Genomic DNA, 27,349 nt, shown 5'->3' on the forward strand with positions numbered 1-27,349 from the left:
CTGCTGAACAGTGCTTAATAGAGGTTATGCTCTGCTTTTTGCTGTAGGAGGTTTTAAAGGTCTACTCAACCTTTGCTACCTGTTGCCATATTCATAAGGCTTGTCATGTACCCTTGATCACTGAAACTCAGAAGAAATTTTATTACAAGATTGTAACCAGGACCTGATGATCCCGTGAATTCCATTTGCAGAGCAATTTAAAGCTTAGCAATCTCTGCATTTTTTTTTTTTTTTTTTTAGAATGGAGTTTTGCTCTTGTCGCCCAGGCTGGAGTGCAATGGCATGATCTCGGCTCACTGCAGTCTCTGCTTCCTGGGTTCAAGTGATTCTCCTGCCTCAGCCTCCCAAGTAGCTGGGATTACAGGTGCCCACCACCACGCCTGGCTATTTTTTGTGTATTTTTAGTAGAGATGGGGTTTCACCATGTTGGCCAGGCTGGTCTCGAACTCCTGACCTCAGATGATCTGCCCACGTTGGCCTCTCAAAGTGCTTGGAGTACAGGCGTGAGCCACTGCACTTATCCTAGCACTCTCTGGTTTTCATTCAGAGATTTTTTTGTGCCCTGTCCTGGCTTCAGATAAGCATCCCTTTATACTCCCAATGTCAATAAAAAACAGAACAGTCACTTTGCTGAGATGGACTGTAGAAATGGCTTAACCTTTATAAAGTTCTGGTTTATATTTTCTCAGTTTTATGGCATAGTCTATTATTAGGGTAAGAGTTGAACTTATAGGTAAAGATAAGATTTTGATACTTTTGAGAAGTTAAACATATATAAAATGTGGGTAGATAGTATCATGTCCTTCAGTCTTTGCATTTTGTTTTCATAGGGAATTTTAATTTGTGGTTGTATTATGCTAGGTGCTTGCCTGTGTGGTGTGTCAGTATGGGTTCTGAAGAGTTTCTGAAACTTCTGAGTTTCAGCAGATTTTTTCCAGCCTACAGGGCTCACACCACATTCTCTTTCCAAGAGTACACTCTCCAGGGCAGATTCTTTTGTCTAATTTTCTGAGAAATATTTATTGCTGAGTGAGTACTGTAAAGTTGAAAATGAATGACTAGGATTTGACTTTGCTCTTCAGATACTAAAGCAGCTAAAAATGTTTTCTTCCCCAGTTCTTGAGTTCATTTCTATTTCCCCCCCCACTATCGTATTCTTTAGTCTTGGTGCTTTGTCTCTTTTTTTTTTTTTTTTTTTTTTTTCCTGAGATAGAGTTTTGCTCTTGTCGCCCAGGCTGGAGTGTAATGGCACGATCTCGGCTCACTGCAACCTCCACCTCTGGGGTTCAAGCAGTTCTCCTGCCTCAGCCTCCTGAGTAGCTGGGATTACAGGCACATGTCACTATGCCCAGCTAATTCTTGTATTTTTTTTTAGTAGAGACGGGGTTTCACAATGTTGGCCAGGCTGGTCTGGAACTCCTGACCTCAGGTGATCCACCTGCCTCGGCCTCCCAAAGTGCTGGGATTACAGGCATGAGCCACCACGCCCAGCCAGCTTTGTCTCCTTTTTAAGGGCACAGAGGTGCTCTGGATGAGGAGCAGTGGCATCACAGGACCGGGGAAAGTACACTTCCCTCAGTTTGCATTGCCACAGCTTTCTTGCCCTCATCCTTCCCCTACTTTTTGATAAATCATGCTCAGTGGTTAGGGCTAATGTAATAGCTTTCTCTTAGCGTCCTTCCAAAACAGCTTGTACTTGCTTAAAAGCAAGAATTTTTGAAAATGGTAATTTTGTAAGGATGCAAGTCTAATACTAGGGCAAAGGACCCATGTTTTTCTCTAATGGGACTTAGTACTGACTAAGCAAGGGTGTTTTGTTGAGATTTAGCTAGTTTGAGATTTAGCTATGTGTTTTACTGTTGGGCATTACAGGTTATGAGCATATAATTTGTTCTGTAAATCAAATCCTTTGAATATTGCATCACCTGTACGTCAAAGATGACACAGTATACCTGGATCAAATACACCTGGGTAAAAAAGCTAGCACAGAGACTCAATCGAAAATCCCCTGTGTGTGCTCTCTTGGTCTTCACTGTTCTGACTGTCTAAGCATGCGTTTTATTAGAGGTCTGAGATGATTCATGATCTGCAGAAATGGGCTTCCGAGCAGAGTGAGGAGACTCTTGTGTGGTGGGCAGCTGGTGGCCACGGTGGGATCAGAGCAGAGCCTTCCTCAGGGCCTGGTAAAGGATAATTAGGCTGTAGAGTTTGAAACAACTTCACCAAATACTGCCAAGGATCTCCTAGTGTAGAAAGGCTTTCCTTTACTGCTTTCCAGCTATGTGGGCTCTATAGGGGCCTTGGTTTCATGGGTGAGAGGAGCCAGCAGTGTCTAAAAGCTCAAGTGAGTTATGAGATATGGGTAGAAGGAAGAGGTTTTCCGATGGATACTTGAGATCTTTGATTTATTTGTAACATGGATTTTAGTGTTTTCTTGAGTGCTGTGCTGTTACAGCTTATACATGTTTCTAGTCTTTCTGGGTAGCAGAGCTTGGTATTAGGTCCTCCAAATTTCATGTGGTTGCCTTGAGTGGGTTTCTTAATACTGCCTATTCTTTTATTCTCACTTCAGTTTGCTACCTTAGACACCTCACTCCCTTAATGCCTACTTTTTCACATTAGCTATCATGAAACAAGATGTAGTTTATTCTTGAGTCCATACAGAGGGTGCAGTTGTCAGGCCATTTGCACGTACGTTACAATGGTATGGGTGGGTGTCGACTGCTTTGTCCTCCATGGGTTTATTCATCACTACCAGGTATCAGTTCTGAATCAGGCTTCTTGGATGTTACATGTTGAAGCATAAATCTGAGGCCAAAACTGGGTTATTTGTCAACATCATTATCCCAGCCCTCCCATATCCTTGCATTTAATAAGGCAGTGGGCGGCAGTCTTCTCTGGGAACCATCACCTGGGTCCATGTGATGCCTGGTGTCTGTCTTTGAGGGGGAGGTCAACTCAGGAAAGTTGAGATCGCCCTAGACACCTTGGGAGTTGGAAGGCTATTCTCTGGGTTGGCCTTATTCTTGCAGACATGGAGTGGTGAGAGGCAAAGGCACTGGAGATTGGTGGCCGGCTGTGGAAGCAAGAGGCCACAATAAGGGAATAATTTAAGAGTTACACTCCTCTTATCCCACTGTCTCCAGGGAGGCTTGGGTCAGGGAAAAGACTGACTAATTATTATTCTTTTGTCCTGCTTAACTTCTGAGAAGTTAAGGGAGAAGGAGATTAGGAAGGGCATATGGTAGTGGTCAGGACTTTTGACTTGGATGCAGGAAGGAAAGCAAGAGGCTGCCTCAGCGTGTGATAGCCAAGAGTGTGAGGGGCAGGCTCAAGAGGGCTCTAAGGAGTGGCTCTGGAGCCCAGCCTGTAGATGAGCCGGAAAGCTTTCTAGCTCAGAGAAGACTAGGTGGCAGGGTAGGTGTGCAACATGGCTAAGTTATTATTGTGGCTTCCAGATTTCTTAGGATCTAGGCATGTTTCACTCCATACTGATATTACAGCTCTTATTGATCATCTAGTGCATTTCATGTTTGAAGCACCTCTGTTAGAGAACTGCTTATCCCCTCAAGCCCTTGGCATTTTGATTTTTGATTTAGAGATGTTTTGGGTGGGATAATACCGTATCTATTTGAGTAGGTCTCTTTTGTAACCTTAATTCTGTTGATCCATGTTCCTTCTAGAATCTTGTGGTGGAGTTTGGCTGTTTTTGCTATCTCCATCAGATTTCTTCCCACTGCCTCTCATGCACAGTATGCCAGCTTGAATTTTTTTTAAAACTCACTTTCCTTTGTAGGAAAACCAGTCTCTAGTTTTACTTTGCTTTGTACGCTTCACCTGATTTTAAAACTAGAGACTTTCCATTTTCCTATGAATCATTTGCTATTCAAAGTTTTGTCCTAGTCTAGATATCTGTTCTCAGGTCTTCTCAGATGTTCCAGATATGACTTATATGGCTCAGGGATACAGGCACCTGTGACCAACACCTTTGAATTTGCCTTTTCATTATAGCAAAATAAATTCAGAAGCCTGAATGATCAGCTGTCATCTAATAAAATGGTCCAGCATAAAGAGCTTTATCGAGATATAATTGACATGCCATAAAATATTTGTCCTTTGTCCTTATGCTTAAATAAGTTTGGAGATTAAGAGGAAAGGATGAAAGGTACAGCTGTATCTAGATGAATGAAAACCTACACAATGTATTGGACAGCCATAAATATTTGGTTCCCGAGGCTGCTAGTCTGCCTGCCTTCAGGCATTTGATGAAAGCAGAGATAAGCTAGTCACCTATCAAAGCTCATTATTATCCATTAGAAGTTTGGTATCTGGGTTTTCTTTTTGGTTTTTGTTTTTGTTTTTTTTGAGATGGAGTCTCGCCCTGTCACCCAGGCTGGAGTGCAGTGTTGCGATCTTGGCTCACTGCAACCTCCGCCTCCCAGGTTCAGGCAAATCTCCTGCCTCAGCCTCCTAAGTAGCTGGGATTGTAGGTGCCCGCCACCACACCCGGCTAATTCTGTATTTTTAGTAGAGATGGGGTTTCACCATGTTAGCCAGGCTGATCTCGAACTCCTGACCTCAGGTGATCTGCCCACCTCAGCCTCCCAAAGTGCTGGGATTATAGGCATGAGCCACCGCGCCCAGCCTGGTGCCTGTGTTTTTAGAAATCAATTCACTCATCTTTGATTTGACTTTTAGAAAAGTTACAAAACCAAAGATAAGTAATTGATCATTGCTCCTAGATTTTGACAAGCCAATACATTTTAGCTAATTATACTTAACCTTAAATTTATAATAAAAAACTCAACAAAGGAATAATGCTATTTTCCACTCCATTTTGGAATCTGGGGCACACTGTGTGCTGTGCTTCCTGTGTGTTCTCCACTGCCTAGAAGCAGATGGTAAGAGTCTTTACTGATTACACACACCTGGTCAGAGCTGAATGTGTTGATTCCTGAAAGGCTCATTTTCCTAAAGAATTAAAATGTAACTTGAGTTAGATTCTGCCAGTGAGGAAAGAAAAACACAAACATTTATGACCCTAAAGTGAACCTATAGCCTTTAAGGACAGAAAAAGTATTTTTTAAAAAGTAGGCATTTATACATTTAGCAAAATATGACATGTTACATAAAGGTCAGGATCAGATTTGAATGACTGTTTTTTTTTTTGAGACGGAGTCTCGCTCTGTGTCGCCCGGGCCTCTGCCTCCTAGGTTCAAGCAATTCTCCTGTCTCAGCCTCCCAAGTAGCTGGGACTAAAGGCGTGTGCCACCACACCTGACTAATTTTGTATTTTTATTAGAGACAAGGCTTCACCATGTTGGCCAGGCTGGTCTTGAACTTCTGACCTCAGGTGATCCACCCGCCTCGGCCTCCCAAAGTGCTGGGATTACAGGTGTGAGCCACCGCGCCCAGTCAAAGTGTGGGTAAAAGGCATCTGAAGCCTATGTAGATGGAGAGCTTATTAGGTTTGGGAGAACTGAACCTCTTGGCATAGAAGGTGAGAAGCCAGTGTGAAGGTGGTGGTGAGGTGGGGATGAGAAAAGTGCCTGTGGTAATAGGGTCTCAGGGTTGGCTGAGATCCAGAGCAGGAGTGGGCAGCATGCTTCCTCCTTCGACCAGGGCGGAAGGCAGGTTTAGATGTAGAGGGGACCAGAGAGCAGCGGAGGGAGCTTATGCCAGTTGACCTATTTTCTGTAAAGGAAAGGGGTGAGTTGTTTATCTGCAGGGTTTGGGGGCTTTGGGTAACCATGAAATTGATGTAGGTGGAATTAGGAGAGAAGAGTTTTAGAATTCTTTCTGTAGGGAAATTTATTAGTACCTTAATTTAAAATGGCCTGGCCCCAAATTCCTCTAAGCCCTAAAAGAAGTCTTAGAGGATTAAAAAAAAAAAAAAACCAATATCCCTGGATCCAAAACATTTTCTAAATGTTGTCAGAGTTGAGTCAGGATTCTAGCAAAAAAATTTTTTTTTTTTTTTTTTTTTGGAGACAGAGTCTTGCTCTGTCGCCCAGGTTGGAGTGCAGTGGCGCGATCTCGGCTCACTGCAAGCTCCACCTCCCGGGTTCATGCCATTCTCCTGCCTCAGCCTCCTGAGTAGCTGGGACTACAGGTGCCCGTCACCACACCCGGCTAATTTTTTGTATTTTTAATAGAGATGGGGTTTCACGGTGTTAGCCAGGATGGTCTCGATCTCCTTACCTCGTGATCTGCCCGCCTCGGCCTCCCAAAGTGTTGGGATTACAGGTGTGAGCCACTGCACCTGGCCTGTTTTTTTTTTTTTTTTTCCTCAAAGAAATGGGATCTTACTCTGTTGCCCAGGCTGGAGTGCAGTGGCACAATCGTAGTTCAATGTAGCCTTGAATTCCTGGGCTCAAGTGATCCTCCTGCCTCAGCTTCCTGAGTAGCTGGGACTACAGGTGTGTGCCGTTGTGCCCAGCTAAGCTTTGCTTTTTCATTAAATACTTATTTTTAGTTTTTACTTTTTGGACCACTCATTATTGGAAGCTTTATTCTTTAGATCTGAAGGAGAGGGGCTCATGCCACCAGTTAGTTGACCAGCAGAGAATGCACCTAAAATTGCTTCCTAGAATCTCTTTTGGGCTCTGCCACAGCATTTTGGATGGGTCTTAGCCTCTGCTTCATGATCCCGGTTTCAGATTTAAAATTTGGAAAGTGAGTTTATGGTTATGTCCATGTGTGATAAAATACATGGTGAGAAATCAGCATTGGGCATTAAATACAAAGTAGAGACAACAAAATGAGGTGCTCAACTTGAGATTCAGGTAGATCTCTTTCCTACTAATTTCCCCTCCTCTCTCATGGTCACATATGATGTGTTCGTGGCCTTCTGGGATGAATATATATATATATATATACATCTGTTTCTTCTGCTATAAAATTAAGTAAAATTTGGGTTTGTCTGCTGCTGGAAGAGTTTGGAATGGTATCTAGTTCAAAGCTTAGACCCTGCTTGAAAACTTCCCAGGATTGCTCTTGATATGGAAGCTTTTTGTTCAGTTCTTGTAGATCAGCTAAGCCTTAATCTTCTTCAAAATGAAAGAGAATTGTCTTCATGAATTTTCTGGCTAGCCCATGCCTATTTGAACAGTTTAACCTTTCATGTACCCACTCAACCGTGGACCTTTAGTTGTGCTATCTTAAATTTTAAATATAAGTGTTCTGTCCATGAAGTCTTAAGAGACACAGGGCCCTGGGTACTTTCTTCTTTACTTATTTTTAACTGTGGCACTTTGTTAGTGGATTAGCTAATTTTGGTCAAGTCTATGAAAATACTCCTGGAAAAAGAGGCAAAAGTTGTAATCTGGTAAGCACTTGGATGATTTCCCCTGAATTTTGACCCCGCTCTCCTTTCCCAGTTATTTGTATGAGCTTATGTGCTTTCAGGGACTGAGAGCCTGTCTGTGTTTCAGTTTATCATTGTTGACTCCAGACACACATAGTTCCTTTGAGGTGGGTGAATGCTTAGTAGTTATTTATCCACTCACCTCTGGAGGGGATGTGTGGCCAAGGCTATGGAATAGTGTCAGGTCTTCTATGTGTGTGTGTGTGTGTGTTGGCACATACACAAATGCTCCCACAAAATCTGGTACAGACCGTACACGCACTTGCACAAGTATTAAGAGTACTAGGTATTTAAAAGGGGCTCAGTTTTTCCAACATAACTGGCAGAAATTTTGAAGAGTCTAAATTACTGAATTACACAGTTTATCAAAAAGTCACTAATGGTGGTTCCAAAATTACCAGAAGTCTGCAAAGCGGAGCTACCCTGCTGAATGATCCCAGCTTATGTTACACACTGGTTTCTAGTGGCTGGGTAAGCACAAAATGCTTGGTTTTTAAGTGCTTGGCAGGCAGTAACACCTTTAAAATGAAAAAAGATGTAACCACTCAGTATAAGTTTTAAAATAATGAAAACAAAAAAAATTTTTTTTGTGCTTACGTTGGGCTTATTCCATCTTGACTTTCATTAGGTTGATGTATTAAATGAATTTTACATTTTATTATTGTAACAATCAGAATCCTTTGCTATTGGCAAGGCTGACAGTTGATGTTTGAGCAGAAAGATAAGTGTCTTGAGTGGCAGCTACGTTTACTTGGGAATGCCTGTTATCCCTGTCAAAGCAAAGAGGTATCTTTGTGTCCTCTCCCTTTTGAAGAGAAACAGTTGCAATTGTAATGCAAACCTGAAATCTGTGGCAGATGCCAGAATGTACCATTTACAAAGCCCAGGGTCCCTAGAACAAAGTATTTCATTGATGTTCTGGTAATTTTCTTGCCTTTGGCAAGTTCTTGTAAGAATGGAAAGATAGTTTCTCTAGCATACTTTTTTTTCTTTTTGGCTTATAACAGGAAATACGGGTTTCTGTTAGTGTTCTATATTTTAAGTCTTTTGTTGCAATGTTGTTCTGATCAAATGTTTATGATAGCATGGTTAGGAGCTTATCCACGTTCTTGGTTAGAAGATCAAGGGCAAGAGCTTGAAGGGCTGAGGAGATAATGAGCAGCTGTGTTCTTCCATTTTGTTAAAGCGTTGCATTTTAGATTCCAGGTAAAAGGATTTTTTCTAGTGCCTCAGCTGATTTCACTTGCTTTGGTTGATGCAGGTGAGAAAGAAGAGCCCCCTTGGGCTCCTAGAATATTGATGGCAGAGACTTCTGTGAAGTGAGTTGTCTGTTTCTTTGCATAAGGGGTGTGACCATTAATCCTTGTTTGAGAGGTGCTTTGACCATCTTGAGGGACATTTGTGCCTATCTCAGCCGTCACTGAAAAGTCTGGCTGGCTCATGAAGTCTGTGCTTGTCTAGATCACTATCCCCTCTACTGACAGTTTCCTACCCTGTCCCTTTGGTCGACTCGCCGTGTGGCCCACATGGGTCAGGCCTCTGTGTTTGTACTAATGAACCTTATGCTTTCTTACCAGGAAGAGGAAGAACAGGAGGAAGAAGACGACGATGAAGATGATGATGACACCGATGATTTAGATGAGCTTGACACTGACCAGTTGCTGGAGGCGGAGTTGGAGGAGGACGACAATAATGAGAACGCAGGGGAAGATGGGGACAATGACTTCTCTCCCTCTGATGAGGAGCTAGCAAATCTTCTAGAGGAGGGAGAGGATGGGGAGGATGAAGACTCTGATGCAGATGAGGAAGTGGAACTGATCCTGGGGGACAGTAAGTATAGGGCAGAGTTCAGGCTGAGCCTTGGCACCCAGGGCAAGATCCCTTCTTTTGTGCCCATACAACTTAGAGGGCAAGCCATACCATGGTTCTGTGCCCCATAATTTGATTCACTACTCTGGTCTCTTGAGGCAAAGCACCTTTGCATCACTGCCCTCCTCTCCTATCAGACTGTGGAACCCAACCAAATGGCTGTCATCTCTTATCTTTCAAGTAGAGATTGGCAGACTTTTTCTGTAAGACCAGACAGTAAATATTTTATGCAGCTGGGCACGGTGGCTCACGCCTGTAATCCCAGCACTTTGGAGGCCGAGGCGGGTGGATCACCTGAGGTCGGAAGTTCGAGACCAGCCTGGGCAACATGATGAAATCCTGTCTCTACTAAAAATACAAAATTAGCCAGGCGTGGTGGCGCATGCCTATAATCCCAGCTACTTGGGAGGTTGAGGCAGGAGAATCGCTTGAACCTGGGAGGCGGAGGTTGCAGTGAGCCGAGATCGTGCCACTGCACTCCAGGCTGGGCTAATAGAATGAGACTCCATCTCAAAAAAAAAAAAAAAAAAAAAAAAAATGCTTTGTAGGCTATATGGCTTTTGTTGCAGCTCTTCAACTCTGCAGTTGTAGTGAGAAAGCAGTCATAAACAATCCGTAAATGAATGATTGTGGCTGTGTTCTAATAAAATTTTGTTTTGCAAAAATAGGTGGTGGGTTTGTAGTTTGTCAACTCCTGCTTTAGAGGATTAGCCTTAGAATGAAAGGCCAAAGTGTAGCTCTCTGCTGAGAGGCACAGCTAGAATCAGTCAGAAGCAGCCCCTCATGGGGTGCTGTTCTTTTTGGGTTGAATTATAAAGAAATGCAGGCCCTCTTGTGGAGGAGCCCTTTCCTGTTTCCCTTTGGCTAATCCCTCCTAACGGCCAAGGGACAAATATTTTCCCTTTGGCTTCTGGTTTATTCACCTCCTTTTATTTACCTTTTTTTCTTAATCCAAATTTTGAGGAACAAACTCCAGTTTTTCTAGTTATTTCCCATTAGGTTTCTGAAGTCAAGTTGTCCCCTGACTATGGTAATGAATCCTGCAGAAATCAGCAAATAGTTCAAAGAGCCTATTAGCTCTGCAGCTGTACATGAATCTTCTTACCAAGGCTGTATTTTGAGGAAGCTTGAGGGTGGGAGGGTAGGGGAGTGTCTTCTATCTGTTCATCTGCTGTTGATCAACTTCTGTTTTTTCATACTTGGAGGCTGAGGTGATTCAGTGGAGTAGGCCAAAGCCATGGTCAGACAAAGTTTTAATGAACGTTTTTGTCATATGTGAATAGTGAGACATGGGAAACAAGTTATACCTCCTTTCAATTACAAGTAGTTAGCAGGGCAGGTTCGCAGGGTCAGCAAACAGCAGGCCAGCTGATGGTGGTGCTCCCAAAATAAGAGAACATCACTTTAATTTTTCCATTCTTAATTTGAATATAAAGCCACTCAGTTTGTATTTGGCCCGTACAATTACTGCCTCTTATAGCTGTTCAGGAAGTTCCTTCTTTCAAGCCAAAGGTAATCTGGAAAACTTTAACTGTATCAGTTGTGAGAATGTTGTTACTTTATGAAAATATTTACGATGTGAAAATAATGGATTGCAACTTGAGGACGTCTCAGAGTGGACTTCAGAATTGAGGTGGAGATGCAGAGGTGGCATCTGGAGCACACTCCATGGCTCTTTCTGTGTTTCATAGAAGAGCCAGCTGCTGTCAGCAAGCAGAGCATTCTTAGCACCCATGGTTTTGCCTCACACTAATCCTTTAGAGCAGTAGCTCTGAACCTTACTGGGCTTATGAAGAGCCCTTTTAGGATAGGGTGAAAGCCATAGAAACTATAGAAAACCACACCCATGTGCCCCCATGTACCTTTACATAGGCCCTGGAGCCTTCAGGGACTCCATGATTCCAGATGCAGAGCCCTGGCCCTAGGAAGAGAAACAGCTTGATTCTGAGATCTTTTTTTTTTTTTTGAGATGGAGTCTTACTCTGTCGCCCAGGCTGGATGCCGTGGCGCAATCTTGGCTCACTGCAAGCTCCGCCTCCTGGGTTCACGCCATTCTCCTGCCTCAGCCTCCCGAGTAGCTGGGACTACAGGTGCCTACCACCACCCCCGGCTAATTTTTTGTATTTTCAGTAGAGACAGGGTTTCACCGTGTTAGCCAGGATGGTCTCGATCTCCTGACGTCGTGATCTGCCCACCTTGGCCTCCCAAAATGCTGGGATACAGGCGTGAGCCACCGTGCCCGGCCTGATCCTGAGATCTTTATGTGTCTCTGCTTGTCAGCCCTGCCTCCAAAACCTGTATGTTGTAGAGCGACAGGTTAAACACTACAGGGACTAATTATACCTAGATTGTCTGCCTTAGCGACCTTTCAGAATGGGAGGTCCTAACCAGGGTTTGGGATTGGGTACTTCAACACTTGGAGAATGGAGAAAGGATAAGGAAGGTAGAGAAAGGTGTCCTGTGATCTGACCACCAGAGGGGAGTTGGTGCCCAAGCCCTGGAGGTTTTCTCTCGGACTTTGAGCCTGACAGTTACTTGCTTAAAGAAGATTGTGCTGTGATCTCATTAAACTGCATTTACAGTTCTTAGATGTGCTACAGTGTGGTTAAGATTCTTAGTTCTTAAGAGCTGCATAGCTGCTGGGCAGAAGGGTCTCAGGCCGGTGGGTCTGGCATCGTTGGCTTGTGGAGAGCATGAGCCCTGGGGGATGCTGCGGATGCTGCCGCAGGGACCAGGCAAGTTTGTGGTATGGGGTGGGGACACAGTGCTGGACTTGGCTCTGGGGAGGAGGCCCCACACCCTCCTGTGACACTTCCTCCTGGAGCTCTTATAGCAGAGGAGCTGAGGCTTGCTTTGTTCAGCTGTGTTAGATAATAGTTCTTTGCCATCTCCATCTTGTTTTCCTACTCTTCACCAATACATCACCAATACAGTCAGGCCACTCTTGTGCCCACTTAGACCCAGGAACACTGGTTTTGTCAGCCATTTCTTTTGCTTACTTCCAGACTTTTTTGTATCATTGCCATGTTTTTCTTGGTTTTCCTTTGTCCACTTCAGTTTTCCTCCTAAAGGAAATTGTGTTTGGGGATAATGCATGAAGGAAGGTTTGGGAACATGAATTGTTCTTTCTCTGTTTGTCCATGAGTTGATTCTCTTAGGCACTGGAAAAGGCTGATGAGGGATTCTTTGCATCTAGTGGCTGCCCCTTACCACACGGGGCATTTGCAGGCCTCCAGCTCAGGGTTTGTCTGTTTTACGGGGGACCTAGTTAAAATGGTTTCATAGCCTCCTGAACTACGAGTAATCAAATTGGGCACTGAGAACTTTCCTTTTCTTTGACTCAGCGAATATTAGAGTCCCTACAAGCTAGGTGCCCTGTTTCTTTCTGATTTTGATCAGCCAGACATGGTGTATCTACCTCATCTTGAGGGTCCTTTTTGCTACCACTTAAGTTCCACCCCTTAACAGATCCTTCCAGAAGTGTTAATGTGTCTGTGCGCTGCCAGAGAAGGCAGATTGTCAAGCAGAGAGGGTCCTCATCAGAAACAGTGCTGTCTTCCAGGGCGTCACACTGCTCCTGCTGGCCTCCTGCCTCTGGAAGCTACTTCTCCTGTATTGCTGCAAATTGGCCTGCACCTTTTTGGGAATATAATTTGCAGACTATATCCCGAAATTACAGAGGCGTGAATCTAGACTATCTCTGCCTTGATGGTCGGTCTTCTGAGGATTGAAGGGAGTGACTAACGTGTTTCAGAAAAGATACATCTCTCACTTCTGCCTGGTCTTAGCCTGCCTTTCTAGTGGTCTCTTGGGATCAGGCAGGCCTGTGCCCATCCTTGAAGGACACCAGAGGCCAAGGGCCGTGGAGGCTAACTCACTGCTCCCCTCAGCTCTGCCCCGTGGCATGGGGGGAAGCTTCAGATGGCACTCGCTTGATCCCTTCAGCGCCTCCCAGGCAGGAAGCAGGGGCACTGTGTCTAGGCCCTTAGGAGAGCATAAGGTCTCAGGGAGAATACAACTGCCAAGCAACAGGAGTATTCTCCAGAGCCAGCTCCAAGGAGTTAATTGATGTATTTTCTTCTTTCTGGAAACCGGTAGTCAACCTTGCTCGGGCATGAATGTATGTGAGTACAGGTGCTTCCGTATGAAAGCTTCCTATAAGCCTAGTGTGTAATCTTGTCTCTCCCTTTTCTTCCCTTTCAGCTGACAGCTCTGACAACTCTGATTTGGAAGATGACATCATCTTATCTCTGAATGAGTGAGGAGCCATCACTGCTTGGAAGAGATTCTTGGCAGGCGAGAAACTGAGTCAAATGAATTCAGAACATATTCCCTTCTCTTTCTCCCAGGGCTGTCTGTCTTTTAAGGAGCTGCATGCCCTGCATTCAGAAGATTATGGCTTAGAGAGCCTCATTGGCACCCGAGAGTCCTTCCAGAGACAATAACAACCACAAAAATGACAACAGGGACTAGGCCCTACTCTGCACCCCCCACCCCCACCCCCTACCATTTCCTAGGATGGACATATCTTTCAAGGGAAAAAAAAAACATGTCTCTGGGGTATTTCACAATATATTTTCTTTGTATAATGTTCTTTACTTAAAGAACAAGAAATAGTTTTTTATAAAACTTTAAAAAGGAAAAAAAAAACAGGCATTTATAACTGAGGGTATGAACTTATATCCACCAGGTCTCTTGTCCCTGCACTTCATTTTCTTTGGAAGAAAATGATGTCTAAAGAACAATATAGAGGCATTTTTACATACGTATTTAAATGAAAAGGAAAATCGTGATTTCTTAAATTGATAAGGATTAAGAATATTTTATTATAAATATAATATATGATTTTTTAACCTGTTTTGTTGCCTCATATGCTGTCAGGTTAATTTGTTTTCCTTCGTGCCAGAGGTGGGGAGGAAGGCACTCTTGTCTGCTGGGTAAATGCCTAAATTCACCTACCTTCATAGTTTGGGGGCAGCATGGTCATTGTGGATATTGGTTTTGTGGAGTTGAGGGAACTTAGGATATAAGTTCACTCCCTCTATTTTTCTTTGTGATTCAGTTTTTCAGAAATCTTTTTTTCTTCCCTTTCTCCCCAATGTGGAAATTACAAATCAAAGGCCTTTTTCTTTAATGTAAAGTGTATTTATTTTAAAAAAATACAAAATAAACTACAAGTCTGTCTTTGTTTATGGCCTTTCCCTATTTTCTTTTACCCAAGTGGGGTGTGTCCCTTTTTTGCAGCTCTAGCCAGGCCATAGAGAAGACGCCTTCCAGGAGAGGCAGGGAGAGCATGTTCTGCCCACATAGAGCACTCCAGGGAGGAAAGTATCTTATACTCACAGTGTCTGCCCCTGCCCTGTAGCTCTCTCATGGGGAGGGCCTGTTTTTGTAGGGGTAATGTGGAGAGAGGAGAGGTCAGGGCTTTGTCCCCTGTGGACGCAGCTCTCTGTTCTCATGTTCTGGATCCAGCAGGCTGCTCCCAAGTACAGATTTGGTGGAACTCGAAAGGGAGGTATTCTGGGAAGTTTTGGAGGATGGAGTTGGCAAAGCTAAGGAGTGAAAGCATTTTGGCCATCTATGTAGCTGGGGCAACGGCCACTAATGTTTTCTGAAAGGGATTGTGACAGTGGACTTGAGCATCCTGGCAGGTTAGGGGTAGTGGAGCTTGGTCTGCATTTGTAGAAAGATACTTCAGAGGCCCCTAAAATTGGCCTGTGGTTAAAATGTGTAACCGCCAGGCAAAGTACCAGGGATTTCCACCTTTTCACTCACCCACCCCACCCTGTTTTCCTTCCCACAATAAATAGAAGACCATAGTCTCTTTCTTCCTTTGATTTTGCCCACATAACAGCTGCTCAGTTTGTTACATAGGTATTATCCAGCTAAAGTGACTTCTCTCCCTTAACAGAGAGAAGAGGGAACAAATTTGGTTGTGAAGTAAACAAGAAAACGCAAGATGGCTAAAAGTCTCCAAGGGCAGGTAAAGCCCTGCTGGGCTCAGAAGCACTATAGAATTTGCTGTACACACTGAAGTGGGTCTGTGTCACACAGGTATTTCTTAGTCCTCTGGAGAGCAGAGAACTCACTCAGCTCTTCTGCTTCATGCCTCACTTTAATGGTAGTTAACACTTAACCAGTGGAATAGTCTGACTGCTGGTACTGATGGCATCAGAAGAAAACAGGTTAACAATCAAGAAGTAGTGAAAGCACTATGTTCTAGTCATTAACTCAACGGAGCCAGTCTCAACTCTGCTGGGAGCACCCACAGGTCTCTAAGGGGGAGAAAGGGACTATAATAGGAAGGCAGAATTCAGGTTGGCTTGGCAACACACCCTCAGGAACATGTGCTAAGGGGCTAAGGAAGCATCAGCTGTCTTCCTTATTCTACCAGGGCTGAAAATCGGAGTCACTTAGGAGGCAGCATGAGAACAGTGGCACACCACCAGTGAGGCAGATGTTGCCTTCTTGTCTTTAAGCAACACCTTAGACAGGGCCTGAACCCCGGGTGGGGGCACTGGATGCCTGAAGTAAGAGTTTTCTCACTGGGGCAGTCTCATAAAATCACCAGGACATTGACCACCTGACCGCCCCTAACTAACTATTGCTGGCCAAGGCCTGAGAGTTCACAGAACCTGCTAGGTCTTAAGAGCGAAAGGAAGGAAGTGGTTGAGGGCCAGGAAAGAGAAGGAATGCCATGCCAGGGTGTTACTCCTCACCAAAACTTGGCAGTTCTTTTTGGGGCCATGGGACACCTTTCTCTGAAGAGGGGTTGGATAAGGCAAAGGTTGAAGTGTCTTCAGGCACGTTTTCTAGCATGTTTCCTTTTACTTGGTTCTGTCTCAGAAAGCGGGGAGGTAGATTCTTCCGGGTCCTGAGTACCTGCTTCATGAAGGAAGATGATAGGCAGCCCAGAGTTTTGGACTTACATACCAAGGCAGCTCTGGCCTGTGACACAGGTGTTTGTTGGAGAGCTGCAGGAAAAACACTGCAGTGTGCCTTCAACAGGACAAGACCCACTCCTGTTTCTGGCGGTACCAGCTACCCTGGAATGGTGGCGTGTCCTGCTGTACCCAACTGACTGACTTGCTTAGGTACCTGGCAGCTGTGACCACAGCTCAAGTAAAAACAGGCAAATAAACATGCTTAACATGTCTTTGTGTTGCTGTTTTGTTATGAACGTGCTTGCTCTCTTGCGAGGCACCTGTCCATTCCACATCACCGAGGGGTCTACAAGAGCACTGCCAAGTGTTCCTGTGGACCAGCGTGGCCTTTCCACAGCCTGCACTGAGCCCCAGCCTCTAATCTCAGGTGTCACTCATGCTACCTCATCCCAGCTCCGGTAAGGGAGCAGACCTGGAGAGAGGATGCCACGGCCAGCAGAACCTGGAGTTCCTGGTTATCTAGGGGCTCATTCGCTTACCAGAGCTTCTGTTCTCCTCAGCCCTGACAATGTTCCCTGTTTGTTTGAACATCTAAGGTGCCAGACACTCTGAAGAATGGCATTTGGGGTGTTCCATGGTGACAACTGTGTGCTCTGGTTTTCCTCCCTGGCCCGCACTGTCCGCACTACCTTACTTGAGACAGGGAAGACACAATCTCACCCTTCCTCCCAGCTAGAGGGTACCTCCGCATCCGTTTCCTCCCCAACTGGCTTGAGTGGCTTCAAGCTCTAGCACTGCCTAACAAACAAACACCTCAGTGACTTGTGATTTCCCCCCAGAAAAATATCTGTTATTTCCCAATGGTCTCCACCTCGGCATCAGGGCACAAGGTGTAGGCACATGCTCTGATCTTGCACCTAGGAAACCGTCATTACCAAGGGCATCCCCTAGTCCACTGTGCTCCCCTGCAAGTACTTCAGTCTAGAGGTTCAGTATCCCCCCCACAAAGCTCTAGGTATCCCTGGGCACGGGCCTGCTCTATTAATTACCCATCAGCCCTGAACAACCACAGAAAGCCAAAAATCACAAACATCTAGGCAAAGTTCATGAGTAAATCCAAGGAAGGCTGCCTCCAACCCTCCATTCCAGTATTTGGACTCCCGGGCGCCTGGGAACCTGAGGCAACTCACTCTGTCTCCCAACACTGGGTATCTCTGGGCTGAGTGAGGCTAGAAAGGAGGCTGAACCAGGAGCCTGGACAGATCAGGGGCCCCGAGACCGCCTGGCATCAACAGTGCACAGCTTCTCCTTGTACAAGACTACACAGCTGCTGAAGGCTACCTGCTGCCAAACATGCCGAGTGGGCACTCCTCTGTCCCAAACAGCCACAGCTCAAACTGATGATGGACACACACCCGGTTTAAGGCAGAAAAAACCATCATTAGCTGCTGACCACAGGCCTTGGGCTCACCCCATCCCTTCCTTTGCAGGGGCTCTACTCGGGCTTGTGTGGCAGCGTCCAGAGCCGAAACTGAAGCTTGCCTGCTGTCAGCCAAGATAAAAACGAGTGTGAGTAGAGTCCAGACTGAGCCTGAAGAACTGAGAGGCCGAGAGTGACCCGTGCAGCAGTGGTGCTGCAAAGATGACGTAGGGCATTCGTGTACATGCACTAGGGAAGTCTTCGATTCTTAGCTTGATTAAACCAGGACTCTGAACAGGTTTAAAAATCCATCCTCTGTCAAAGGTTTTACTGACAACTTTCCATACAGTTGGTCAAAAAATAAAAAAATACAGAACCACAGCAGACAGTATCTTGTACACTAGAAATCAACATAACCGGATTCCCTTCTCATCGTTTAAAAAAAAAAAATCCCCCAAAATCTAAGAACTTAGTTTTGGTGGTGGACAGGACTTTGATCCCCACCCAAATGAACCAAAATAACCCAGGAGATAATTCAAACCAAAGTGGTAGGGTAGAGAGGGGATCAGATTTTAAAATAACTGCTTTTGTGACACAAACATGACGCTGGGAAAGACACGCTTGGGCTAGGCAGTGTCTCTGACGATGACTATCACCATGTGTTCTTCTTCTAGCTTGCCCAATGTCCTTAGTGCTGACTGGAGGTACTGCTGGGAAAAGTCGCAGGGCGGGAAGGCGTAGAGCATGCCTGTGCCGTCTCTGCCCTTGGACCCCCCCACTGGCAAGCTGATCACCCCTGCGGCCTGCTTCTGTTTCAAGTAGGAGACCAGGTTCCTGAGAAGCCGCCTCTGCAGACCAGGCTCCACTGTCGGCATCCCCTCAGTGCCAAGCCCACTGGGGGTTGCCTGGGTGGCTAAGAGGACTGCATAGCCGTTGGGGCTCCCCTGCTTGATGCGTCGTGTGACCTCGTCAAGCTTGGGCTGGTCCAGTCGAAGGCGCTGGGCGATCTTCAGCTGGGTCAGCTTGCTCCCAGAAGTGTGGTCTTTGAGGAGACTGCTGATCACCCCCTGGTCCCCCTCTAGGATATGCATAGACGTGGGGAAGCAGCTGTTTTTCAACACGAGAAGCCCATTCCAACCCAGCTGTAGTGTCTGAGCGTACTCTGAAAGATTCTTCAGCCTTTTGGTCTCATGTTTTGGCTCTTCGAGAGGCTTGGGCTCAGCCTCCGTGGTCCGGTGATTGCGCTCGCTGTCTCTTGCCTTCTTCCCGTGGGAAGAGTCTGCAGCCTCGTGGTGGTGGTGGTGGTGGCCCCGTTCCTCAGCCCCATGTCTGCTGTTGCTGAGGGAGTTGCTGCTGGACTCCTTGGTCCCTTCACTGGAGTGGTTCTCCTTGCGGCTGCGCTCAGGGGTGCGGTCGGAGCCCCGCTCTGACTGCTGCCCACTGCCCTTGGTCCTACTCCGTTCCTCATATGGGGAGTGGGTTGTCCTCCCACGGTCACTGGAAAGGCTTCTCCGTTTCCGCCTCTCTTCCCAGGGCTTGGGCAAACCACGGTCTCCATCTCCCCCCCAACGCTCACCACTCCGGCTGCGCACTGAGCGACTGTAGCCCTCAAGGCTGTTTCGGCGGTCGGAGCTTTTACTGGGGCTGGTCCAGTCCCCTTCCAAAAAAGTCCGGTCTCGGTCTGAGTACAGAAGGTGTGGGGGCGTCCTGTCCCGCACTAGGTCGGCGTCCAGGTTGCGGTGCCGGGTGTATCCATCTGTGAGCAGCTCATAATGCACAGGGAGTGGCGAGGGCTGGTACTGCTGGGGGTACCGAGTCTCCTCTGCTTTGGCAAAATCCACGCGGAGCCTGCGGTCTGGTCCACCCAAGGGAAAACCCCTCATTTTAGCACAGGCGGCCTGGGCTGCGTCCAAGCTCTCGTACTGAATATAGGCAAAGCTATCTCCTTTGACGTGATCAATGGTCCGAATGCTCCCAAAGCGGTCAAACTCTCGGGCCAGAGCCGCCAGTGACGTGTTAGGTCCCAGGCCACCCACCCAGAGACGAGTGGTGGGGTTGGCCTTGCCATAGCCTATCTTAATGGGGTTGCGACCAATCACTCGGCCCGACATGGCCACCTTAGCCCTGTGGGCCATGTCCAGGTTCTGGAACTTGAGGAAGGCATAGGCACCGCCCTGGCCACGAGCAGGCCTCTTGATGACCACCTCCTCGATGATGCCATATTTCTCGAAGGCCCTTCGCAGCTCCACCTCAGATACGCTGTGGTCCAGGTTCCCAATGAAGAGGTTGCGCGTGGCCCGCTGGTCGTCCTCAGGCATCAGGTCCTCCTCGCACACAGCTGGGTAGCCATAGGGGCGCCCACGGTCGTCGTACAGCCCATAGTAGTCCAGGGCCCGCTCCCGGGACAGTCCCACCGCGGCGGCAGCGGCGGCATCCAGGGCGAAGGCTGCGGCGGCGTGGCGGGCACGGGGCTCCCGCAGGGGCGGGGCAGCGACGGGGGACAGGGAGCGCTGCTTGTACTGGTAGCCTCCGTGTAGCGGGAGGTAGCCGAGCGGGTCGGCGGGCGCGGGCGGCCCTGGGGGAGGCGTGGAAGCGGCGGCGCTGCTGCTGCTACTTCGCCGACTGCTCCCGCCGCCGCCGCGCAGGTACACGGGCTCTACCTTGAGCGGGCGGTCGTACAGCAGCAGCTGCCGGGCCAGGGCGTGCTGGCGGGCCTCGCGCGCGTCCTGTGGGTGCCGGAAGTTCACGTAGGCCACACGGCCCAGCTCAGGCGTGTGCGACAGGCGGAGGCTGATCTCGCCGAAGCGCTTGAACTGGTGGAAGAGCCGGTCCTCGAGGTGCTCGGCGGGCAGCGCGGGGCTCAGGCTGCTGATGAGCAAAGTCTTGTACTCAGGGGCGGCCGCGGATGAGCCGGGACCCGCGGGCTCGGCCCCAGGCGGTGGCGGAGGCGGCGGCAGAGGAGACGCGCGGGGCGACAAGCCGGAAGCGCCCGGGTCCCCCGAGGCCTTGCCGCCGCGTCCCCCGCCGCCAGCGCCGGAGCCCGAGGAGCGCCCGCTACTCGCGCGGTGATTCGCGTCCCCGGTGCCGCGGCCGTCGCGATGCCCGCCCCCGCCGCTTCCGCTGCCGCGGGGTTTGTCGCGGGCCCGCGCTGGAACCGGGTGCTTGGCGCCTCCAGAGGCCTTGTGCGCCGCCCGCCGCCCGCCCGCCTCCGCCTCCCGTTCGCGCTCCCGCGGACGCTTGGCCGACGATGACGAGCCGCGCCCGCTCGGGCTAGAGTCTCGCTCGCTCTGCCGCTTCATGGCGCTGGCGCGGCGGGCGGGCGGCCCGTAGGTCTCTCACAGCGGCGGCGGCGGAGGCGGCGGCCGAGGAGGCAGCGCCCCCGGCGCCGCCATCTTGGACAAAAGGACTCGGCGCGGCGGGGCGGGAGCGGCGCCGAGGGGGCCGGGCATTACGTTATCAAGGTGCGCCGGCCGTGCCACGTGACTCTGCGGCGGGCGGAGCAAGACCCGCGCCGGGCCTGCGTCATCGCGCTGCGTCGCCGAGTGCCACGTGACCCTGTGAGTGCCGGGTGAGTGGGCCTGGGCCGCGCGCTCTGGCGCCACCGCGCGGCCCGCATAGCCGATGCTTGAGGATATGCCGAGTGTAGCGAACCCTGAGAGGCCGGCGGGACGACCTAACGCTTTGTGTTCCCAGGCGTGCTTTGCCGCTCTGGGTCCAACTATCTCCTCTTGCAGGCGCTGGAGCCCGCGCTGATTGGAGCAGGAGTGGCAGCTTCCACGGGCGTTGGGGTCTGGGGCATTGACCCAGTCAGTGGTCTCTTTATGTAGTATCCCCTCAGTCCTAGGACTAGGCTTGAGCAAACCCCACATCACCCTCCTTGGCATCTCCTGCCTGGGATCCGGGGCTGACAGCCCCAAGGACTAATGCATGCCTATCCTTAGCCCCTGTCCAGGACCCAAGGCCCACATTCTGCGCATCCTCCACGTGCAGGTTCACCTGCAGCAGTCCCTGAAAAAGCCGTGAGGACAATTGCTGTCACGCAGGTAATAACCGAAAGCAGAGACAAACCTGCAGTTGCAGTTGATGGAGTTGGAATAGACTCTTTAACGCCACTCTTGGGTCCCACCCTCTTCTGTGGGCATCTGGGCAGACAGCAGGCTGGAAAGGTAGGGCCACGAGAGCCAAGGATGAAGAGGCCTTATGCACAGATAGTGCCAGCAGTTATCACAGCTTGCCACGCTGACCCCTCGCTGGCCAGTACCCTCCTGTTCATCACCTTCAGGAGGACCTCTTCTCCCCAGGTGAGGTGAGGGAAAGGGTGCCCAGGTGCTCAAGCCCATTGAGGAAGCTTTCATTCTCCAACGACAGTTGCTGAAACCATGGTAGAACCTGACCCAATTTCCGGCACAGAATCCTTGCGATGGGGAAGAGCACACCAAGTCATGCCCTCTTCTCACAATGAGAAAGCAGCTCCTGGAGCAGCTCAGGCAGGTGCAGGGGAAAAGGTCTTGGAAGAAAGCAATGGGTTCCACAGCAGCAAGGCCTCCTACAGGCAAACTGAGCTTAGGAGACACAAGTGAAGTGATCTGAGGCAAGAGCAATTCCTTGGAAAGTACTGGTTCTTAATCCGTCCTTTCAGGTGGTTTCTAAAGGTGTCTTCGTTGAGCCACAGCTCACACTAACAACTGGGTTTCCTAAGCACCAATGCCACAGAGAGTGGCCTAAGCAGCAGACTCCAGCAAAACCCTGGGCCTCAACTGTTAGACTAATTTAGGGTAAACAAAGGCAAAAGGCTGCTTCCCACTCCCTCTTTGTATAAGCTGACTCCTGCCAGACTTGCAAAAACTGGAACAGACATCAGAGGCTTGGAATGGACAAAAGGGCAAGTAGGTGGCCAGGCCAACAGCATCTTTATAAAGATGTCAGTGCTGACGTACACTGTTATTGAAGATATCTTTGTGGAAAACCACACTCCACATACCGTCTTGCTTGTACTGAGCCACAATATAAGGCCCTCCAATGTATCCCAGACTCACTCCTCCTAGAGCTGTGGCCTCCAGCATTCTTGGGTGGGTAAGACAGATACTGTATCAAGGGGCAGGGTATTAAGTGCAGCACCCACCCCCTCCTCCTTTCTGCTGAGTGCCTGCTGCCCTCTAGTGGCACACACCCACACACATCAGCTGGCCCCAGCCCCTATGTCCTGCTCTGGTATTTTCAGCACTGGTGGGTTGAGGGATAAATGGGAATGAATATCCCCCCAGACTGCAACTGTAAAGCATAAACTGGTAGGAGCCTCCTGGGGCAAAACCCCATTTTGGTATTCACTATAATTCTGCAAGGACAGCTAGAAATTTTTTTTCTTTAATAAAAAAATCCTAGACACACTTTGAAGTCCTAGAGTACACCAGCAACAGAAGGAAGGGAATCCCCTCATGGGGGTACTGTAGGGCCAGCATCATCAGGAAAGCTCCAGGCTTCACATCTGATACAGTATTGTCAGGAGCCCACTTAAAAAATAAATTACAAAAAGGCTGTCTTGGGAGCAAGCAGTTGAACTGTTTTCTCCCCCTCAGGTGCAACAAAGATTGAGCAGACTACAAATCAGTCCGTGCACTGGCTGCCTTGGGGGCATATTTAGGCATCAGTTCATTTATCTTCCGGATGTAGTCAGACTTTTCTGCACAGCCTTTGCATGTCTCCCCCCAGTCATCCAGAATCTTCTTCAGCTCTTTAACTCGGAGCTTCTTCAGGTCCACTGTGCTCAGGTCGATCTGCTTGTCTGGAGGAGAGAGCAGGGAGAGTCACTGGCTGGGTGGAGCACCTGCAGTCCCCCAGTAGTCCCAGAATATGTCACTCCCTGAACGGCCAAACCAGACCTACTGGTTTCAGAGGAAGAGACATTTCCAGACACATTTACAGGCATGTCAGTGCCTACTGCCCCCACAAGAGGGAACTAGCCTCTTCACCAGGAAGGCTGGCCACATATTGTGTCTACTACAGATATGCAGTGTGAACAAGGATAGGGACAGAGGCCACTGTCCTTATAGGAGAAACATGGTTCCCATCTTCCAAGTGTCTCTGACACAGTCACCACATACTAACAGCTCCAGGCTGGTGACAAAGAGCAGCCCTGCTCAGGTCCTTGAGTTAGAAACTTAACTCTCCATGACCACAGTGACCTGGAGCCAACTGGACCTGTACCAGGAAGACACAAGTAGGCGAACACAGGTCCTTGGCCATTCAAGTTTTTCAGAAGAGGCCCTGACTGTTTCTGAAGACTGGGACTATGTACAACCAGAGACCCAGTCAGCAAGAGAGATGCTGTAGTTCCTAACTCTTGGGCTTGCATGCTTGGACATAGCGTTTCTTTTCAGAATAGTAAAGATCACTGGGACTTCAGAGCTTGCAGCCAGAACCAGCCTGTTAAACCCAAGTCGTACCATGTCCCTTCTCTGCTCAAAAACTCCTAATGCTCCTAACTTCATGCACATTAAAAGCCCTCACCAGTCTGCAATGCTCTCTGACTTGCCATGCCACTGGCCACCTTTATGCTGCCTGTATCCTCTGCCTGGAATGCTCTTCCGTTAGCTGGCCTCTTGGCTAATCCTCACCTCCTTCAAAGTTTGCTGAAATATCACCTCTTCAATAAGGCCTATTCTGACCTCCACCCACTTCCGTGCCAGAGCCCTCCAGCATTTAGCACCATCTGTCATACAATACAATCCACTCGTGACTCTAGCTCACCATTTTCCTCTTCCAGATGGGAAACAAACCCAGAAGGTGCACAGCATTCATTAAGAAAGGACTAGGCATACTCACCATACTTAAGCTCACAGATCTGGCTGTCCTTCTTCTTAAGCTTCTCACAGATCTTCTCCACAGGGATGTGGTGGGCCAGAGGCTTTGATACCTCATTGATGATTTTGGTGGCTGCATCATCTGTGGCCCCGATATAGTAGCACTGGAGCAAGAAAGGACAATGGCCTTCAGAAGGTGCTTGAAAGCCATCTCCTCCAAACATACTGACATCTTGAAACATCATCTCTCTGTAGGGCCTTTTTTTTTTTTTGAGATAGGGCTCCCTGTCGCCCAGGCTAGAATGCAGTGGCATGATCATGGCTCCTTACAGCTTCAATCTGTTGGGTGGTGATCCTCCCCTCTCAGCCACTCTAGTAGCTGGGTCTACCGGTGTGGGCCACCACACCCAGCTAATTAAAACAAATTTTTTGAGACAAAGTTTTGCTCTGTCACCCAGGCTGGAGTGCAGTGGCGCAATCTCGGCTCGGCACACTGCAACCTCCGCCTCCCAGGTTCAAGCAACTCTCCCTGCCTCAGCCTCCTGACCAGCTGGGATTACAGGCGCCTGTCACCATGCCTGGCTAATTTTCCTATTTTTTAGTAGAGATAGGGTTTTGCCATGTTGGCCAGGCTGGTCTTGAACTCCTGACCTCAGGTGAGCCACCCACCTCGGTCTCCCAAAGTGCTAGGATTACAGGTGTGAGCCACCGCACCTAGCCTAAAAATTTTTTCGTGCAGACAGGATTTCACCACTTTGCCCAGGCTGATCTCAAACTCCTAAACTCAAGCAATCCTCCCACCTTGCCCTCCCAAAGTGCTAGGATGACAGGCATGAGCCACCGCACCTGGCCCACAGCTGCATTTTTCGGTGCCCTGCCTGTACTGGTAGTCAGATTCAGCCAGTGTAAACCCTGGACTCTTAACACATGCTCAGTCCAAGCTGACAGCCACCAAATGAATTTAAGTGTCACCAGGGTTCAAACCTTTAACAGAGAGAAAAGCCAGAGACCGCCAGGGAAATTCAAGTTAGAAAACCCATTGCTTCACTAGGGCTTTTGTCTTGGATTTGGCCTTTGCCTATCCTGTGGGCACCCTGTCACCTTCTCCTGTCCACATACATGCCAAACTCTTTCAGGCCTCTGGGCACTCACACTGCTGTTCCCTGTATGGGACGGTCTTACCCCACTTCAATGATAACCCTTCCTCAGAGAGACTTCTTGGCCACTCTAAATCAGCACCTGCTGGTCCATTTTCTTCATGACACCCAGACACTGCATTATTTGTGTGCCCGGCTGTCACTTCCTTCCCCTGATATTCCCAGTGCCCAGCACATAGTAGGTGCTTAATAAAGACTAACAGGATAAAAAAAAAAAAATCACAGTTTCAGAACACATGCCGCTTTGAGAAGGACACAGAAGCACTTCAGTCTCACATTAGTTTATGGAGAGAGTAGCCGGCTTCCTGAATAGAGGTGGGCAAGGCCTTTTATCAAACGGCTGGTGAAGCCAAGGGTTAACATGAGCCAGGGCCAGTTGGGGAGGGTCACCAGCTACTTACCAACCGATTCTCTTTGCCTCTTGCTTCCCGGCAGAACTTTATAAGTTCGTTTTCAATAGTGGCTGGTGAGAATGTGACATCTCTGTCTTTGAGGTCCTGGTAAAATCTTCCCAGATAAGAAATACAAACTGGAAAAGAGAGGGACGGGAGATGCTCAGCAATCACCAAGCTGTTCCAATCCACCAGGAAAGAACTCCGCCAGCAATTTTAATAGGAGACACGGAGATGAATCATTAGAGGTGAGCTTTTCCATCACCGATTTTTCTCAGGTGTCTACAGGTAGACAGAACCCGGTTCCAGGTGGCGAGGGTCCCCTGGTACACCCAGGGCATCAAAGGACCAAGCATCACCCAGTGACCTATAAACGACTCCTCCCTGCTCCTTTCATCAAGTTTAAGCCCATGGTGAACACGTGTCCTTGAGACGGGACTCACTGTGACCTCACAAATGGAGAGACTGGAAGGTGAAGAGAAAAATGATCAAAATGCTGCTGCTAACTTCCAAATACAACAGCCGACCCAGAGGTGCAGCTTCGTGATCCCAACAGACAGGGCGCAGCACCCATGGCCAGCCCTGGAGCTCCCGACGCCGGTCGGGGAGCGGTAACCTCTAGATGGTGCTGGGGACAATAACTCAGGCGTGATGGAGATTTCAAGCCAAGTTTTCAACGGGATCTAGTCTCAACTTTTCTTCGTCAGACCAATGTTTTCTAGGCCCAGGAAAGATTTAGTAGGGCGAGCGCCGGGGCCTCCTCATGCAGGCCCCGCCGGGACCCGCCGTCGCCCCCGCCCCCGCCCCGCCCTCTTGGCCCCGGCCGTCTGGTGATTTTGTGGGGTTCAGTGCCGCCGCCAGAACGGTCACGGAGCGCGGCCCCAGGCCCCCTATCCTGCACCTTCGCAGTCGCCCGGCCGAAGCGCCCGGCTGCCCGGCAGCACGCTCAGAGCCAGCGCCACCGCCAGCCCCTGCGTGGCCCACATCCTCCTCATCCTCCTCATCCTCCTCCGCCGCTGCCGCCGCCGACCGACTGAACCGCACCCGCCGCGCCGCACCGCCTCCAAGTCCCGGCCGCGCGCCGTAGCTCCCCATTGGCGGGGGGCCCTCCGGCGCCCTCCCACACGCCACTTCCCCATTGGTCCACGAGCCGCAAGCCCAGACGGGCGGCTCCACGCTGCCCTCCCTCATTGGCTGGTGGTGTCTGAGCCCTAGACAGTTGTCGGCCGCTGATTGAACCCGGACCGGCCGCAGGAAGCGACTATAGCAGCGACGGAAGCGGTGTGGGCCGCCATCTTGGATAAGGGCAGCGACTCTGGCTGAGGCCGGGTACTGCTAGCCGAATGGGGTTCGGCCACGCCTTACATCTGTTGAGTTGACCCGCGTACCCCTGCCCTGGGCCCCAGGCTCGCTCGAAAAACCCTGCTGATCTCCTTGCCCGGACTCCGACTCGTGGTGCAG

At 49.1% G+C, this 27,349-nt stretch overlaps 3 protein-coding genes across 10 annotated transcripts in view; 1 reads left to right on the forward strand and 2 right to left on the reverse strand.

Annotated features, from left to right (window-relative positions):
* The window catches only part of DCAF1 (DDB1 and CUL4 associated factor 1), a 104,165-nt gene extending 87,774 nt beyond the window's left edge, over positions 1 to 16,391 (forward strand). For 6 of the 8 annotated variants that reach the window (XM_058442170.1, XM_058442171.1, XM_032161420.2 and 3 more), the window contains 3 exons: positions 8,944 to 9,196; positions 13,439 to 13,531; positions 15,147 to 16,391. In XM_058442170.1, the coding sequence (XP_058298153.1) occupies positions 8,944 to 9,196; positions 13,439 to 13,497 (312 nt within the window). In that variant the 3' untranslated portion in view covers positions 13,498 to 13,531; positions 15,147 to 16,391. Of the gene's footprint in view, positions 1 to 8,943; positions 9,197 to 13,438; positions 14,426 to 15,146 lie in introns of those variants that run through there. The other 2 variants (XR_009214419.1, XM_032161415.2) reach the window with 2 other exon arrangements.
* A 1,447-nt stretch (positions 16,392 to 17,838) lies between these two features.
* On the reverse strand, positions 17,839 to 20,953 carry RBM15B (RNA binding motif protein 15B). Its single transcript, XM_032161422.2, has one exon. The coding sequence runs from the start codon at positions 20,836 to 20,838 to the stop codon at positions 18,166 to 18,168; it is 2,673 nt and encodes an 890-aa protein (XP_032017313.1). The 5' UTR covers positions 20,839 to 20,953; the 3' UTR covers positions 17,839 to 18,165.
* Positions 20,954 to 22,887: 1,934 nt separating this feature from the next.
* On the reverse strand, positions 22,888 to 27,042 carry MANF (mesencephalic astrocyte derived neurotrophic factor). Its single transcript, XM_032161423.2, has 4 exons — positions 26,790 to 27,042; positions 25,898 to 26,025; positions 24,362 to 24,503; positions 22,888 to 23,321 (listed from the first exon to the last, which is right to left on the reverse strand). Exons 1-4 carry the CDS (start codon positions 27,025 to 27,027, stop codon positions 23,137 to 23,139), a joined length of 693 nt encoding a protein of 230 aa, XP_032017314.1. The 5' UTR covers positions 27,028 to 27,042; the 3' UTR covers positions 22,888 to 23,136.
* Positions 27,043 to 27,349: the final 307 nt, after the last annotated feature.

This window comes from Hylobates moloch, unplaced genomic scaffold (assembly GCF_009828535.3).
Source record: "Hylobates moloch isolate HMO894 unplaced genomic scaffold, HMol_V3 SCAFFOLD_8, whole genome shotgun sequence".
NCBI classification, from domain to species: Eukaryota; Metazoa; Chordata; class Mammalia; order Primates; family Hylobatidae; genus Hylobates; species Hylobates moloch.

Excerpts from the sequence above, each read along its gene's own strand:
- RBM15B (XM_032161422.2), bottom strand. The coding sequence starts at position 20,838 with ATGAAGCGGCAGAGCGAGCGAGACTCTAGCCCGAGCGGGCGCGGCTCG.
- MANF (XM_032161423.2), bottom strand. The coding sequence starts at position 27,027 with ATGGGGAAGTGGCGTGTGGGAGGGCGCCGGAGGGCCCCCCGCCAATGG. Across the intron at positions 26,026-26,789 it reads TCGGCCGGGCGACTGCGAAG|TTTGTATTTCTTATCTGGGA; the intron begins GTGCAGGATAGG and ends TCTCTTTTCCAG. Across the intron at positions 24,504-25,897 it reads GAGGCAAAGAGAATCGGTTG|TGCTACTATATCGGGGCCAC; the intron begins GTAAGTAGCTGG and ends TTCTTGCTCCAG.